Below are 16,918 nucleotides of genomic sequence, written 5' to 3' on the forward strand. Positions count from 1 at the left end.
TTCGATAAAAGTGAATAGAATGTATCATTTTCATAATTTTCTTGGGTAAATTTAGGGTCCTATGTCAGCTCCTATTTTGTAAATATCTTGATCTGCCACACGAAACACGTACGAAGCCATATTACGGGATGTATTTATTACCTAGATTATAAGTGCCCCCAGCTAAATCGACCACTTCCTGTATATTGTACTTAATTAACAGTAAAACGGAATATCGAGTTGTTAATACCTGTAGTAATTTTGAGTTTTACGTATACATTTTGACTGCAGATTTTGATTTTTTAAATTCATTGTAAAGATCAATTCAAATCAATATCTGTATAAGTTAAGTAAGGCAATCATGCTCACCAGTACAATGTTACAACAAACAACAGTACATATCCCAGTATTCTAACACCTGAACAGAAGTTAATATACGTTACAAATGCAAATACACAATCATAATTAAAGTAATTAAGTTAAGACTGTAAATACATGGAAAAGGAACCTACATAAATTACGCATCACCTTGAAATTTCCAGTGATTTTGAAATATATGCATGTACTATATTTTGAAAGAGGAGGGGCTTCTAAAATAATAAGGCTAGACATACTGGCGTCACAACTCGATACAAAATGAAATTCATCCTCGACACTTTTCATTGTGCACAAAGCACACTATCTATTTGACATCTCTATACCATAGTAACCCCCAGTTTCAACAAACAAGGAATGTGATGATTATCTTAGTTTACATCTATTGAGGCATTTTTTTGTAATAAGTCCGTTTTGTTAAATATTTATGCAGACTTGGTACAAATTCAACAACAAATTTGTACAAATAACACTTAGGAGAGCCCTGAAAGGTTCCGTTTAGATCAAATGTTAAGTACCAGTCAACATAAAATTCAGACACTGCTAATGGAAAAGTGATTCATGTTGGATAAAAGGTAATTCACGGTGAAGAAAAACCTACCAAACAAACGATGCTTCTGTGCAGATTTCATTTACAATCTACATTTTTGTACATACTTTTTTCTCTATTTAGCGCAACAAACAAATAAAAAACTAAGACTTGTTATGTGATCAGTAACTGTTTCTAAACAAGAAATAAAATTAAATTGGGTTGGTTTTTGACGTGCTGTCTGATTTTTAGAAAGCCTGACAAAAAAGTACTTACGATTAAAATACTAGGAGTGTGAAATGTGGTGCACGATAGAACGTTTCCATGTGTTGTTACCTTTTGGTCCGTGGTCAAATCATAACTTGTCACATTACAACATAATTCGTTTCTTTCCCCTGTATTTCCAAACTCATTGAGAAACTCTTCGCATGAGAATAAGCACGCGAGAATAAGGATTTTCACTGCTTTCAAAATCTTGGATGCAATTAATATTTTAAACTCGTTCTTTCCAAAATAGAAACAGGTTAGTATCATTCATTCCCGAGTATTCGATATTGTCGTTTACTAAACGGAAATAAACGCGAGTTCAAGGATCACTCAGTCATAACCATTTTACTGCTACAAGTGGGGCTGCATGTACTGGACAACAACAGCACGTCTCACTTCCAGATAATGTTTACTAAAACCATGTAAACATGATGGCTTTTTAAAGGGTATGGTCTGGATTAGACCCCCCCTTTTTTGTTGGATTTTTTTTCAATATTTTGCCATTTTTTGGGCAAATGTGGCAGAGTCAAACTTTATAGTTTGCATATTTTAAGCAATGATTTTTATTTATGTACTGCAATGGTAATTCTTCTACAATTGATGGAATAAATATCGAGTGAAAAATGTTACTAAAACAGTATAAGCAATGACCATTTTTGAATGCTGGAATAATACATTTTATATATGTTCCATAAGTTTATATGTGCACGCAGTAAGACAAACTAGATAGAGGTAGGTACTGTCTCACATAAGGTACAGTACAAATGTTTTTTTTTGGTTAAAATGTAGATATGGATAGTTTTGGGTTCAAACGTAACATGTTTATGTTGTTAATCTTCTGTTTTAACAATTCAGAAAGGCTTTAAATTTGAAATTAACAATATAGATATGATCATTTGAAACCATAATAGATTCAGTGCTTTTAGACCCAAATGTAGTACAGAGTTTTGATTTTAGCATTTTAAATATAAAAATACTAGTTTAGTTTTTCAACCTGTCCATCACACACTGAAGATTGGATGCAAGTTTTCATTAGTGGGAATTGGGGTGTAAGATTTCTTGTGTTTGAAGATAAATTGTGTTACGATTTGGAAATTGTATATATATGGCATATAAGTTGTACTGATTTCATTTTTTCTTCTCATGGACTTTCATCAGTGGACTTAGTACTGTCATATTTCAAAAAATTGGAATATTTTTTTGGCACCACTTTTTGCTCTTATTTCTGAACATTGATTAAAAAAAAATTGGTGACAGAATTTTAGAAGCCAGTGCAGCCCCTGTTTCAGTTACATGTTTATAACTCCATTTTACTGTCTATATACAGAATCTGAAAGTTATCTAATTTTGAAATAATGCATAATAAGTATAATTTTGTTTTGAAGGTACTCTATGTTGCTCAAGAGAGATTAGAGGATGCATGAAAGGATTCTTAGTAATGACTCGTAAAAGGTGAGTGACATATAAAGAACTTGCAAAATTAAATATTAAACCAACTATGTCTTAGGCAAGATAAACAAGCTCTAGCTAGATGTTAATTTCTGGTAAAAATCACTATTACTTGCTGTCAGGAGATATCTCTTTTTATATACAGATGCTTTTGTTATATGATTAAGCCAAAAACAAATATCTTTATTGTGTGAATATTCAATTGCAAATAGAGTTTGTCAAGTCCTATTCTAAAATTATAGTTGAACTAGACCATTATTTTTTGAGCTCTTATCTTTGCACCACTAACATATCTTGTGTTTCAAAGGTAATCAAGGGAACCAATGTAATAGCGGCAATCAAAGGAATGTAATTCAGGGACAAAGACCAGACATGGAAAACAGACATACACAACAAAGAACATAAAGTAACCAAAATCATACACACAAAGTAGCAAAAGCAAATGAGCAACTCAGAATACACTAAACTTGTTACATTTTTTGAAAGTTCAACGACAGCTTTCTCCACAATCTCTTAATTAATTTTGATTAAACTTACCCCCAGTATGTTGGACTTAACATTGAATGTTACTTATGTGCATTACAAGATAACTGCTTGAAGGATGCTTGCAATGAAAATTAATTCAACTAAATTGAAAGGTACCATATGTATTATCATGCAGAATTATTTTTCACCATTTCAGGGACCAGCCACCTGCTTGCTTCTATGGTGAATGACTAATTCAGTACAAATGTATATGCAAACTTGATAGCTTATCATATCAGGTATACACTGTTCTCCAGAATTTTTGTACTCCTGCTTTTTGAGACGGGACATATTATGGCATACTAGTGTCCGTCCATCTGTTCTTCATACTTTGCACAATAAATCAAAAGTGCTGCCACGAACTTATATAGAAAGCACTTTATCTGTGTGTCTGTTTGTCTGTTCATGTTATCTTTTAGATGTCTGACTGCAAGTAATTTCAGCTGTTGATATTGAAAATGAACATATATCAAGTAAGAAAAAATAAGATCACTTTGATTACAAATAAAATGGTATTGTAAAATATTTTATATATTTTGTTTGCATAAAGATTTTTACTTGTTTTATTCTACAGAGACGAGAAATGAAGCATGTTTCATGGGTTGAAGCTGACCAAGAAGAAAAAGAAGTGCCAAAAAGCTGATTATGGACCTGAATTTAGACTTCCATTAGAATTTTTATAATTTATTTAAATACTAAGATAAAAGTACTGCTCCTACAGCATTCTAAGTTTATATTCTTAAACAGCATATTTATAGTCAGAGTGTCTTTGAATATTTTTTTCTATTTCGTTGTTTTACATTTGTGGTTGATAAGTGAATTTTCAAAGTGATTTCATTTCAAAGCTATAAAAGATTAAAAACTTCAAAAACATCCCAAAACAATACAAAAAACCTCTTTTAGTCATTCAGCTTTTTTATTCATACTGCACAAAAGAAAAATGCACTAAGTGAATATGTAAGGCATACACTCTCTATGACTATCATTGTATTTTAACACAAGATATCCCATGGGAGAAATTAAAATCCCATGGTAGAAAAAAAGTCCCATGGGAGAAAAAAATCCCATGGGAGGAAAAAAATCCCGTGGGATACAAAAAAATCCCATGGGATAAAAAAATCCCATGAATTTTAAATTGTAACTACAAATTTATTTTAGTAAATATTGTAAAACAAAATGCATTTTATTAAAACCCATGCAAATCTGCATCCAATGGTTACTCACACGACATGGTAGGTTGAAGAAAAAGCGGCGCAAGATTTGCAATTCAGTGTTTTGCAAATTTAAATTGTCTTGTGTTATATCCAGATTCATTGTAATAACATATTTACTTTGATAACTCTGATTCTTAGGCTGAAACCTTCAACGAAGTTTGCAATTTTTAAACAAACGTTTTCTTCTCTCTTTAAAAGAACACCACTACGTCTGCATTATTTCACTTCAGAATTCATGTACAATGTAGCAAATATATATTCCCATAAGCATTTTGTTTAAAACGAAAAATTACTAATATTCTTTCACATGTATAAAGTTGGTAATTCAAGATATGGCCGTATTGTGGGATGGCATTATATGTTTAATTATCACAACGGAGGAATTGTAGGGAACGAAAGGCTACATTTTTAAATTGTTAATTGTCTCCGTGGAGATGATTATAAAGAATTGAAAGCAGATAACATGCACGAGGAAATTGAAAACGATCATCTCATTGGGTACGAGAACACAATTAATTCCCCTTGGTTTTCGTTTCAGATCTTTCATCATTCAAAACCCAAATAAAGGCTAACTTTTAATATCAGACACAATCGCACTTAAACAAGCTCTGTACAGGTCTGGTTTAAATTGATCTGGAGTGACAGTTTTAGCTTTGAAACCACTTCTTATTGTTTTCAATGTACATTTGATATGTGTAGACCACTTCATGTTTGAAGTTGATCAATTTAAGTCATTGTCAGCATCATAAAATGAGTTTTCATATGTGTACCCCTATACATGGTCTAAAAGTGCATTGACCATGGCCGCATGTATAAAAACCCAATTTTTGGCCTTAAAGCAGCTGGAACTTGAGTAAAGTGAACTTCATTGCATCAAATACACATAATATGATGCAACCAATGTAAAAAATCACAATTATATTGCATTTAAAAAAAAAATGTACTTTTTAGAGGGGCCTTATTTCCTTCGACCATTGGACATGCGAGTCATGCAATGTACCACTAATACTAAATTTGCTATAACTTATATACTTTTCAACTAATCATGATGAAACTTTGTACTTGAAGTCAAAAAAGGTTCAACTTGACATGAGTGCAGTTTTTATTCAAATTGAGCACATTTATTGATCTAATAGGTACGAGAACACAATTAATTCTCACGAATATAGTTCCAACTTTGGTAGTAGGTACCTTCCACATTTTTTCATATTTTTACTGGAAACTTATTTGCTGAAGTTTTGCCTCTAATTGGTAGAAAATAGGTTAAAATTACATGGGTTTTTTTTTCATTAATCAATTCTGACTAAAAGTTGTGATTTGGTTCAGAGGAAGAAGGTTAAAATTTAGGACTTTTAACTCAGTTCATTTGTCATGTTTACCTCTTCTCCGAATTATATGTATTAATTTCAGAAAATGATGGTAAAATGTTCTACAACTTATATATAAAATCTTGTTTGTACATATCTTTAGGCCAGAGAAGTTTTATTCAGTTTGCGCCGGTGGAATTTTTTAATCTGCTCAAATGTGTATATTGAAATGCACATGAAAATTAATTGCGGTCTCGTGCCATCGGATAAAAATCTCAAATAACGCAGAAGTGAAGCGCCGATTATTTACGATTTACGTAGAACCGTATGCGCTCACGGTATATCATTATTGTAGCATCTTCTTTAGACTGATACTGGCTGAACGGAAACCAGTCTTAAATCAGAAGAATCGGTAAACTTCATATATAGTGGCAACGATCAAATTAAAAAAAAGAATTACGATATACATTCAATATGGTTTTGATATGTAACAATAATTTCAAGAAAGTTTCGATACTATCAATGTTATTTAAAATTCACAGCATTATCTATCGTGTATTCCGGTTTTATTTTCGCGGGCTTTTCGCGCATGAATGATTTTGTCGTAAACATAGAAGAAAGTTTGATCATGCATGATGGACTTTGGTTACGTTTTATGTCAAAGTCAATTTCTAAGAAACTATGTACCCTAGGATGATGTAATGAGTTGTGGGAATATATCTTTGGGAGTCTGTCAGCATCAAGATAGATAATCAATGTAAGAAGCATTAATGTAGAACATTCAAAGCTCTACCTTCCTGCAAAATTTCATCAAAATTCATAAAGTTTGATAGAGCTGCAGCTCTTTAACTATACAAGAAGATAATCAATATAAGGAGCCATAATGTAGAGCATTGAAAAGTCTACCCACCTGCAAAATTACATCAAAATCCAAAATGTTTTGAAACATTACAGCCCTTAAAAGTTTTATTTTTTACCGAAAATTATTTACCGTATATATTTAAAATTTATATCTTTTATAATTTTTAAATAAGAAAAATATAACATTTAAGGACATTCTCGTATTCTATTTTAACGCTAAGGGACGAGTAGCATTTTGAAAAGCTAATACTTGTATAACTAATGAATGAAAAAAAGACAATAAATGAATGAATCGCTCGGCTACACGACTTAAGTAAAATTTACAATTATAAACAATAGTCAAGTCTATATAATGATATAGCAGTACTTTAGTTGGCTGTCAATTCGGTTGTTACAATGAAAAGAATGTTTAAACATATTTAAAACAATAAGCCTGTAATTATACCCTTTTGTTAAATTTAACGGTATTCTTTAAATATGAACAAACTATTTACGGAACGCACAAAAAATGAATAGTGCAGTATGGTTATCTGTTAACATCTGGATTGCTATATTTTCAATGGAACGGGATACAAACGAAGTTGTCATAGTATCTTCGGATGATACTGGACTTGCTTTCGAAAATGCCGTTTTTAGGATGTGATAAATAATTGACTTTTCTCGCGATTTGTAAGAAGTTGATAGTTATTGTATACAATGGATCAGATTTTGCATGCATTATTCTTCCTTTCAGTTACTCTATGGGTCAGATTTCCTACTGTACAATCGCTGTATTTACCATCAACATACAGAACTAACAGCCAAGGTAATTTGTTTTTATCCATAATCTCGAGGGAAGGGACATAATCAATATATGAAGCCTAATAAACAACTGTGGTTTATTTCATATCAAAGAATGAGCTATAATTTTGACTCGTTTTATAACATGTTCGTATGGTATTAATTTTTTATGCCATGATGGCTTTATCACATGATAATGCGCGGAGAATTACCACATAAATATTGTTAATCATGTCAGAGACTTCAGATGTATCGCCCTTGTAAGTGATTATATTGTGTATTACATTCTGGTCTCAGTATCGTATTAATTTTCCCATAGATTTCTATAGTGAAGTGCATGTTTTTAGGATTTTAAAACAAATATGTAAATTGATTCAATAAAACTTTCACTTATGTAGCATTTCTAAGGACATGTGAAAAAATAATTTTCCGCCAAAAAAATAGGGGGAGTCCACGAAGTTCGGACAGAAAAGTAGTCTTGGACTATAAATAGCCATTTTCTCTACTTTCACTTTCGTTTTGCACTAATCAAACCAACCTTTTCGGTGGAACATTTTTATGTTATTATGTTAGATTTTCTTTTAAAAAAGTTTGTCATCTTATAGTGTGATGTTTGCTCTATTTCATAAGTCATTGCACATATCTTTTGACAAAACATTAGTTTGAAGAGAGGCAAAAAGAAAATGCACTATATATTTATGGCATCCATGCGTATGGCGTACACCTGCTCAGGGATATGCAATGCGATACTGGTACCTTCTCATTGCTGATCTCCTCTCCTTTGTACCGGGCATTATCAAAGTTTTAGTCAATTTACCATAATTATAATGTCAAGTACATAAGCAATTTTCGATATCATGAATATTATCATTTTTTTTGTGTCTAAGTAAGAAAAAGACGGGAGAACAAATTTATTTTGTTGAATGGAAACATAAAATGTGGGGATTTAAAATTGATCCGTCGAAAAGCATGGCCGCCATTACTAAAATTAGAACATAGGGGTCGGACAGCAGTTTTTCGCATATATCTCCAAATCGTTAGTTTTATCCAAATTCTGATATAGTAAAAGTGTTCAGCATGATGGGAGCTGTATGCGGTTAAATTTTCGTTTGTATCTATTAAGCTGTGTTGGAATTATTGCCCTTTTTTTCGTTTTTTTGGCTATTTTTAATGTTATTTCTTTCCAAAATCTTCTTGTCTGACACCACTTGATCAATTGGAACCAAACTTGGTATGGATATTTCTTGGGATATTTTGCATAGAATGAATGTGGGGATATTTGATCCGTCGAAAAACATGGCTGCTGTTACTAAAAATAGAACAGAATAGAAAGTAGTTTTTCGCATATATCTCCAAAACCGTAAGGTTTATCCAATTTCTTTCAATTACTGAAATGATTCTTATCATAAACAAATATACTAAAGTCTCAAAGGATCAAAGTTGTCAGATGTCTCCTTGTAAGAGGTATTACACTTGAAAGCTGAAAAATAAAGTTATTTTTTGGTTTTTGTTTTTTTTTTCAGTTTTCAGTCAATATCTTGAAAACTATTTTGATAGAAAGAAACCTATAATTGCTGAAATGATCCTTATGATAAGTCCTACCAAAGTCTTTTTGAGTCAATTGTCAACTCCTTGTTTAGAATATTGCCCTTGAAAGGCAAAATTTAACCAGGTGAGCGATTAAGGCTTCTGGGCACCTCTTGTTATTGGATAATTTGCCATTATCATGTTTAAATCTGACAAAATGGCGAATAATTTCCTAGCATCCCCATTTTCTAGAAATCCCGGCTGGTAACTCTCCTTTTCAAAGTGTCTGGATCCGCCCCTGGTATCATATTAACTTTGTTCTAAAATATATGTATGTCGAAGTGATCCCTAACACTATGAACAAAGGCAATGTCAAAATAAAGTAATTTTGACGAAACCAGTCGAATGACAGAATCTTCAATGTCCTATTGCAATTTGCGTAAAAAACATTTTTAGAAGCGTTGGTATTAATCGCTTTAAGTATTAAGTACTTCTCCGTGTAAGAATCGGGCAAAATGTATATAAGGTGTGGCAAATGAAGAAAAAAAAAACGCTGAGATTTTATAGCATTAGCCAATTAATTATACCTGATACATGTAACCACCAGAAATAACCATCAAAGTATTTGTAAAATTTGCCTTTTAAAGATATTGATACGTCAAATTTAGTTGAAATGAACTACGAAAAAATGGCGGGAAAATTTTCCTGCACTCTTTCCGTATATAAGCAGTAAAAATATCTACGTCACAGATGCTTCAGGATAAATAGCCTTTCGATTGTTTCAGGCAAAAATGACTAAATTGGGGAAATTGATATTCCTGATTCTTAAACAGAATGGTACTTAATGACCTGGTTCTAAAGTACATGTGTTTCGAAACTTTTTTAACCAGGAAGTTTATATTTTATTATATCCGGCTAAGACCAGGCACATATTGATCTGTTTTGTTTGTATTTTGTGATAAGATTTGAGGATAGTAATCGTTAACAGCACCATATTACATCTGTCGTGTTATTTCATAGTTTAATATCTTCGTAACCTTTTAATGAATGCAGTTGTCATTTAGAAATTGAAACAGTTAAATAAGTCGTGTAATTGAATAAGGCCAAAATAATAGATTATTCTATTCGTCATAGTTATATTTTTGTTCTTCCATATCAAACGATATCATGCAATAGATGACAATAATACCGTAGCTTCTGTTCAATGGCGGATCGAGACATTATAAATTTTAGGAAAAAGGCAAAAGCAAGATTTAAGAGGGTGTCCATGCAAACTCCAAGCAGTGGGTTGTACAGGACAGATTTTGTTTTAATTTTTTTTTTCACCCATTTCATACCATAAATGCATCCTTTCTCAAAGTTGAATCTTGGTTTGATTAATTGCAATGGCTAAAGAGAAATAAATTACATAGGTAGCATTGAAATTCATTGAAAAAGGGTGATAACTCTTTAATTTTGTAGCTTCCTTAGGGAACTGTAATTTTCTGAGCCATCCATTGTCAATTAAAAAAACTTTGTACGACATTCAAGATTACATTGGAGGAAAATATTCAGTGGGATAAACTTTACCATGTGCCACCAATATCATAGGATCTGCCTGAGTTTGACATGGAAACCCTCTTAAAGGCTAGATAGTGCCATCTTCCTAGCCAAATGTGCCACATATGATAATCATATGGTGCTCGATTTATACGACAATCAAATGATAATTATATGGTAGTTTGCATATGACTGTTATATGATTATCATATGATTCTCGTATGTTAAAATAGGCTTGGAAACATACCATAATCATGCGTTATGCGTACGTAACCTAGAAACAAAAGATTATCATATCATCCACGATTCATATGATTATCATATCTTCCACGATTCATATGATTATCATATCATCCACGATTTATGTGATTATCATAATGTATATATGTTTCATTATGGTTCTAATGCATGACACTTTTGTTTGTGTAGTACATGTTGGTTTTTTTATTGATACACATGTACATACATATGGGGCTGGCTTGTTTTATCGTGTTTTTCGCATTCCTTTTTAACAATCTTGAAAAATCCTTCGTTTTATGTTTTATTACTTTATTACTTCTAAGATTTTTTGGTTTACGCACTATATAACATTAATTTATTTCAGGTCACGCCTCAGTATCTGTCGGTGCCATTACCAGGACAAAACGATCTACTACAGTCCTCCCCCAAGTGCTGTCGACAACCATCATCTACAATAACACCATTATAAAACTAAAACTTATACGGAACAATAAGATAAACACTCCAGTGTACAGATCTATAAATAGACAAATTGTTAAAACGTCCAGTCATGAAGTATGTAGTTCTTAACTTGATTCAGTCTGCTTATTCGAAATCAAATATAATATAAATTTAAGTATTGCAAATGGAAACAAGGATAAGATAAGAAAAAAATACGATTTGGAAGAAAAATCGAAAATGGAAGACCTGAGACATTGTAAGAACAAATAAACCATATAGCATTCATTGAAAGGCCAATACAACATAACAAGGCCACGTTATTTATATGAATTTTCATATATTGGTTCAATAGGCTCATCGGCGTTTGTACTAAATTGTTCTCTGTATTAACCCACTAAATTGTTCTCTGTATTAACCCACTAAATTGTTCTCCGTATTAACCCACTAAATTGCTGATTTATATGTATGTTATATAAACTAGGTTCATTGACAGCGTGTATCTTCATTCCTATAGAAAATTGCTCTGAATCAATTATGCCACATGGGAGCAGCTAAACAAATTGCACATGAATTTATTAAAGTTGTCGAACGTAAATATATCTATATATATAAATTTGCGATGCAAATTGTTGGTCGTTCCCTCCGCGGGACTCGACCTCGTACCGCTGTAACATCTATACCTATATAACAACACATTTCTCTTTTAAAATTTTAATGAAAATGAGTAAACGACAAGTAAGAACGTGGGTGACTCGTAATGGATCCAAGTGAATCCATTAACACTATTCAAAATGTCACTCGGAATCTTTACATTACAGTTCCTTCATTTTCAGATTGTTTCGGATTATAAGTTTTACCAAGACATCACTCGCCATGCCTCCTTCCATGTTGAATGTAACGACCAGTGTACGGAGCAGACGTTGGTAAGTGGGACATGGTATAATAGTATATAGTTCATGGTGCTGGCAATATCTGGACCGGTTGGTCGCTCCCAAAAATAAATATGGACCGGTTGGTTGCTCCCAGAAATATATATGGACCGGTTGGTCGCTCCCAAAAATAAATATGGACCAGTTGGTCGCTCCCAGAAATATATATGGACCGATTTGTCGCTCTCAGAAATATATATGGACCGGTTGGTCGCTCCCAGAAATATATATGGACCGGTTGGTCGCTCCCAAAAATATATATGGACCGATTGGTCGCTCACAGAAATATATATGGGCCGGTTGGTCGTTTTAAAAAAAATAGATGGACCAAATCTGTAGCTGACATATGGATCGGAAAGTAAACAGTCAAGTAAAAATCTTAAAAGTGTAATTCATAGCTGGTAACTATGGTAACTATGATAAATTCATATACATGTAATTACAATGTATTCATAGGTTTATATATAAACAAAGTCATAACTACACTCGCCTTTGAAATACATCCTACCAAGTCAGGGTTTTGAGTTTGAGGGAGCGAGGGTGGACTCAAAACCCTGACTTGGAAGGATGTTGAAATAGGACGAAGACATTTACATGTAACCAACTTCCATCATTTAACAAATGAAAAAATGACGCATAGATGTTTTTCCTTCTCTTCAAATTCTAGACAAGTACATTCGTCAATGAACGTCGGTTTCATTAGTTAGGTGCTTCATATATGTGTACCATGAATAAATATAATTTAGTTCTTATTTTTATATTTGGATTTATTGTTATAGCATGAAACTATTGGATTTTTGACAGGCTGGAAATCATGAGTTATTAATTCGTCAAATCGTCTCTAATTTTCCATGTCATTTTTTTTCAATTTCTAGACAGGTACATTTCTCTATGGTGGACGGTTTTACTTGCTTGTACCTTCAGAAGGTGAACAAAGTTCTACATCCCACAACGTCTTTAGATTAGATACCTCACATGACCTGGAAATGGCCTTTAGCAGTGACGGTTCGTACTATTTCGACTACTTATTACATCTGCCCCTACTTGAAGGCCAATTAAAGTTCGGCTTAATGAACTTTTTCCAAACCATTGCTCCCAAACCTCATCTTTAACATACCCTAAGTTCTTTATCAAATATTACGATCTCTCCCTTTATGTTGAAATCCAGTGGTGTAAGAGGGGGAGCCCTTAAATGTGAATTAAGGATCAAATATTGTTTGCGTTGCCGGAGTTCAGTTACGGGATAGTATTCGTGATTCAATTATCCAATTATGTCTAGTGTCTTCGTGTGACCATTGCGTTAGCTCCGACACTTGTTTCTCTTCGTGTTACGTCAACACACTACATCTATTATGTATGAGTTATGTAATCTTTATTCTGTCAAGTACTTGTATGGTCATATACATGTACATATCACAACTCTAAAATACATGTACTGTAGTTCTGTTTTTGTCTTTTTGTTTCTACACAGCTGAATGGAATTTAATGAAACTTCCACACAACCTTTATTACATATTACCATTGTGCATCCTCTTTGTTAGATTATGATCCAATTCAATTTGGAGGTCAGAAGGTGCATATGTTATCAAAAGGAGATTGGGGGATGTATAAGTTTCAATTTTTTCACTTTCACTTTCGTTTTAATGCGTGATTCTTAATAAATGGGTGTTCCTTTACATGCATTTTATTTCCTTGCCAAGTTTCTTATTGTTCGTCTTTATTTTACGTATATGAGGTACATGATTTAGTTTTGTATTTACTAATTATAATGTCTTTGTTTTTGTTCCAATTTATTAATGCTACACTGAATATTGACCTTGGAACACTGAGTATTGACCTTGGAACACGTACATGTACATGACGTGTTCATGCATTTATAAGTTTATCAAAGGTGTGTGGTTTTACTTAGAAAGAATGCAAAATGTTAGTAAACTATGCATTGCTTGTTTGTTTCGTGTCATTTAAGAGCTCACTTCTTTCGGATCTCTTTGGGGTTTACTTCAGGTAACAATTTTCATTGTAATGAGAAGCCGACTACTTTAGATTTTTAAATTTGAATTAAATGATTGGATTGGAAATCATTTACCGGGGTATGTTGCTATTTAAAATCAAAGTACTCATGTACTGAATCAATATATATCGATCGTTTGAATTTTTAAGCCTCAAATAATCATCAAATTACAAAGATTGGGGATAAAAGGAATACGGGGATAAAATTCAAACGTATCTAAACATAAGATTATTGTTGTAAATGGTAAATATTGATCTCTGAATTTTTTAATTTACTATTCTGATTACGAAGGGCATTACAAAAAAAACACACACACACACGCACCAAACTCATGATGCATCGTAACAGTGCGTTAGTTTGCGTAATATTCAGGTTCGATGTCAGTTTACATGGAACACCTAGGTGAATGAACCCAAAACTATCCGACATACTGCGTATTTGAATTACAAACTAATTGTTGGCCTTTCATACTTTGTAAATTTTCAAGTCGAAATTCAATTTATCGACCTCCAGGTCGAAATTGTCTGTCAAATCACTCAAACTTAAGCCACTATCATTGAAATAAATCATATCCTTATATACATGTCCCTCTCAACCAGTATCATTCCTAGGTTGATAAGATTTATAGCTCAAGTGCCAAAAGTTATCGCATAGACATCTATGTGTCATTTAGAGTGCTTAGTTTCTTAGGCACCCAAGTTCCACAGACATTTACATAAACGCCAAAGTATAAGAATATAATTTCAACAATTATGTCTTGTGCAGACAACACTAACCATGCACTTCTATTACGGTCCCGAGGCACCTGCAGTTCTATTATCTTTACATGTGCCCAATACAGCCCGATAAAATGATTATTACAGTAACCAATATCACCAGACCACAGACTGACACCATTCCCGAGGAATGCATTATCGAAATTCCTATGCCATCGTCTAAGCAAAGTTTCATCTTTCTTTGTCATCTTCGGGCCTCCTATGTCACAAGGCGGTAAACGTAACAGAATACACGATACAGTGAGCGATACATTGGGATGGTTTTGTCATATGCTACCCTTTTGTAAGACATTTGGCCAAAAAATTAGTGGCAAATAAACGCATGGAACCACTTCCTTTATATAAGTTTCTTGATCGGATCCACTGCCCCCTTTTTGTAAATATTTGGATCCGCAAGGGCCTGAATGAAATATCTGAAGACAGCGTCAGCATTCCTCTTTGTATTTCATTTCTAAGATCGATGACTATTTATAGCCTCGCGGGAGTTTTCGTTTCTAGCTAAACATCAACTGGTTTAGTATGCATCTAAAACTTAATAGACAACTTGAATATATCGACAGTGGATGACTGGTTGCATATAAATAAACAGGTACTCATAAGAGGTTAGAGGTCAACTATGTTCAATTGGATCATTGTTGATACAAGTGTACAATCCTAATCAACGTTGTTTATTGGGTTTGTTTTTTGGTATAGATAACATAGAATTAAATTTGGTATATTATACAGTGGATCTATCTATCTGCATTTGGACCTAAATGGGGTATAACAATGGGACTATTTTCCTGCGGTAGTGTGAGATAATCGCAGATGCTATCAGGCTTTACAAATCTAAAGGCTCTGGCGACTGCTATATCAATTCTGATCTTCATCTAGATTGATAAAAATACAACAAAAGACGGTATCCTCCATAAGTGTGTTGAATTCAGTGGACTATAAAAGGGAATTTCATACGACCGGATGACAACTATTTCATGTATACAACCAAACAATAAAGTTTAAAGTGAAAGTTAAACAGAAAAGACACGTATGGTTTCCGCTGACGTGCGCCATTTGGTCATCTGCGTTATTTCTATTACTTTGATGACTTAGGTGCATAAATGTATCGCATTGTCACGGTTATATTTTTCCCGTTTCACTGATGTACTGTAACTATGTATATGAGTTAACATTAAAGTCAAATCGTTACCAATCACGTGCCCTTGTCGTCTGCTGATATCCCAACAATAGCGGACAAACCTGTCAAAATCGAATTATTAACAGTGATCTCCACGTTGCCCTAAGTAACTAACTCTTTATTATTCCTACATGTATGTGTGTACATATATGTATTCAAATCCAAATAAGTAAGAATAAAATGTTTATTGAAACATTTACTGGAACGGCGGATGCCCAAACCTATAGCAGGAAAGGACGAGGGCTTTTGGATTGAAACTGTAAGATAGAAAGCAAAAAAGGAAGTTCAAATGTGAGGGGACTCTTTTGCTTTCAACTTCCTCACTAAAACGCATAAAGGTGTTCCAGATTTATGACAAGGGACGGAAAATAAAACAACAACTCACACACCACGTAAACACGTAGCCCGGGAGTGTATACAGTATAAAGCCCCTGTTCCAGCGCTTTCCCCTTGGTATGATAAAATGAGAAGAAAAAAAATGATAAAACTTTATTAAACTAATTGTCATTTTGGAGGTAAATGGGAAGAAATAATAAAAGGTAGATTATTTTTCCCATACAATGACGTACATGCATCAGTTTCGACATTTTAAAAAAAGTCTTATATGGTCTATACATTTGTTGTACTTGCTGTTATACAAAATGTATCCCCCGATTTCAGTACAGACTTGAAAGCTAAAAATCACGTCTGTCATGACGCTGTCTGTTTATAGATCATTTGTATTTAACATAACAATTTTTGCGTCCGAATCTCCTTTAGAAGCAGCACAACCGATTACTAATACGCTATTTGGCAAGGTAATTACACTACACGGCCCTATAAAGTTTAACATCCGGGTCATCTGACAATGCAATAGGTCCCCATCTATTGACAGAATGTGAATAGCATGGTTATTACAATCCATAACTATAACGTTCCCATCTGAAGTCGTTGCCAAGCCTTCCGGGTTAAATTTGTTCCATCCGGCATTAATTTCCGGATGCCCAATATAGCTC

At 33.2% G+C, this 16,918-nt stretch overlaps 1 protein-coding gene and 1 long non-coding RNA gene across 2 annotated transcripts in view; both read left to right on the forward strand.

Annotated features, from left to right (window-relative positions):
* Positions 1-1,247: 1,247 nt before the first annotated feature.
* On the forward strand, positions 1,248-3,845 carry LOC148599185 (uncharacterized). The gene is made up of 4 exons (XR_015917936.1): positions 1,248-1,406; positions 2,536-2,602; positions 3,282-3,363; positions 3,699-3,845. It is a non-coding gene; the product is annotated as an uncharacterized LOC148599185 (long non-coding RNA).
* Positions 3,846-6,356: 2,511 nt separating this feature from the next.
* The window catches only part of LOC148599186 (uncharacterized), a 36,525-nt gene continuing 25,963 nt past the window's right edge, over positions 6,357-16,918 (forward strand). The window contains exons 1-5 of the mRNA XM_088558445.1: positions 6,357-6,402; positions 7,240-7,311; positions 10,957-11,147; positions 11,867-11,956; positions 12,838-12,967. Of these exons, the coding sequence (XP_088414571.1) occupies positions 12,949-12,967 (19 nt within the window). The 5' untranslated portion in view covers positions 6,357-6,402; positions 7,240-7,311; positions 10,957-11,147; positions 11,867-11,956; positions 12,838-12,948. The remainder of the gene's footprint in view (positions 6,403-7,239; positions 7,312-10,956; positions 11,148-11,866; positions 11,957-12,837; positions 12,968-16,918) is intronic.

This window comes from Perna viridis, chromosome 13 (genome assembly GCF_037379345.1).
Source record: "Perna viridis isolate PV_CMFRI_1.1 ecotype Kerala chromosome 13, ASM3737934v1, whole genome shotgun sequence".
NCBI lineage: Eukaryota > Metazoa > Mollusca > Bivalvia > Mytilida > Mytilidae > Perna > Perna viridis.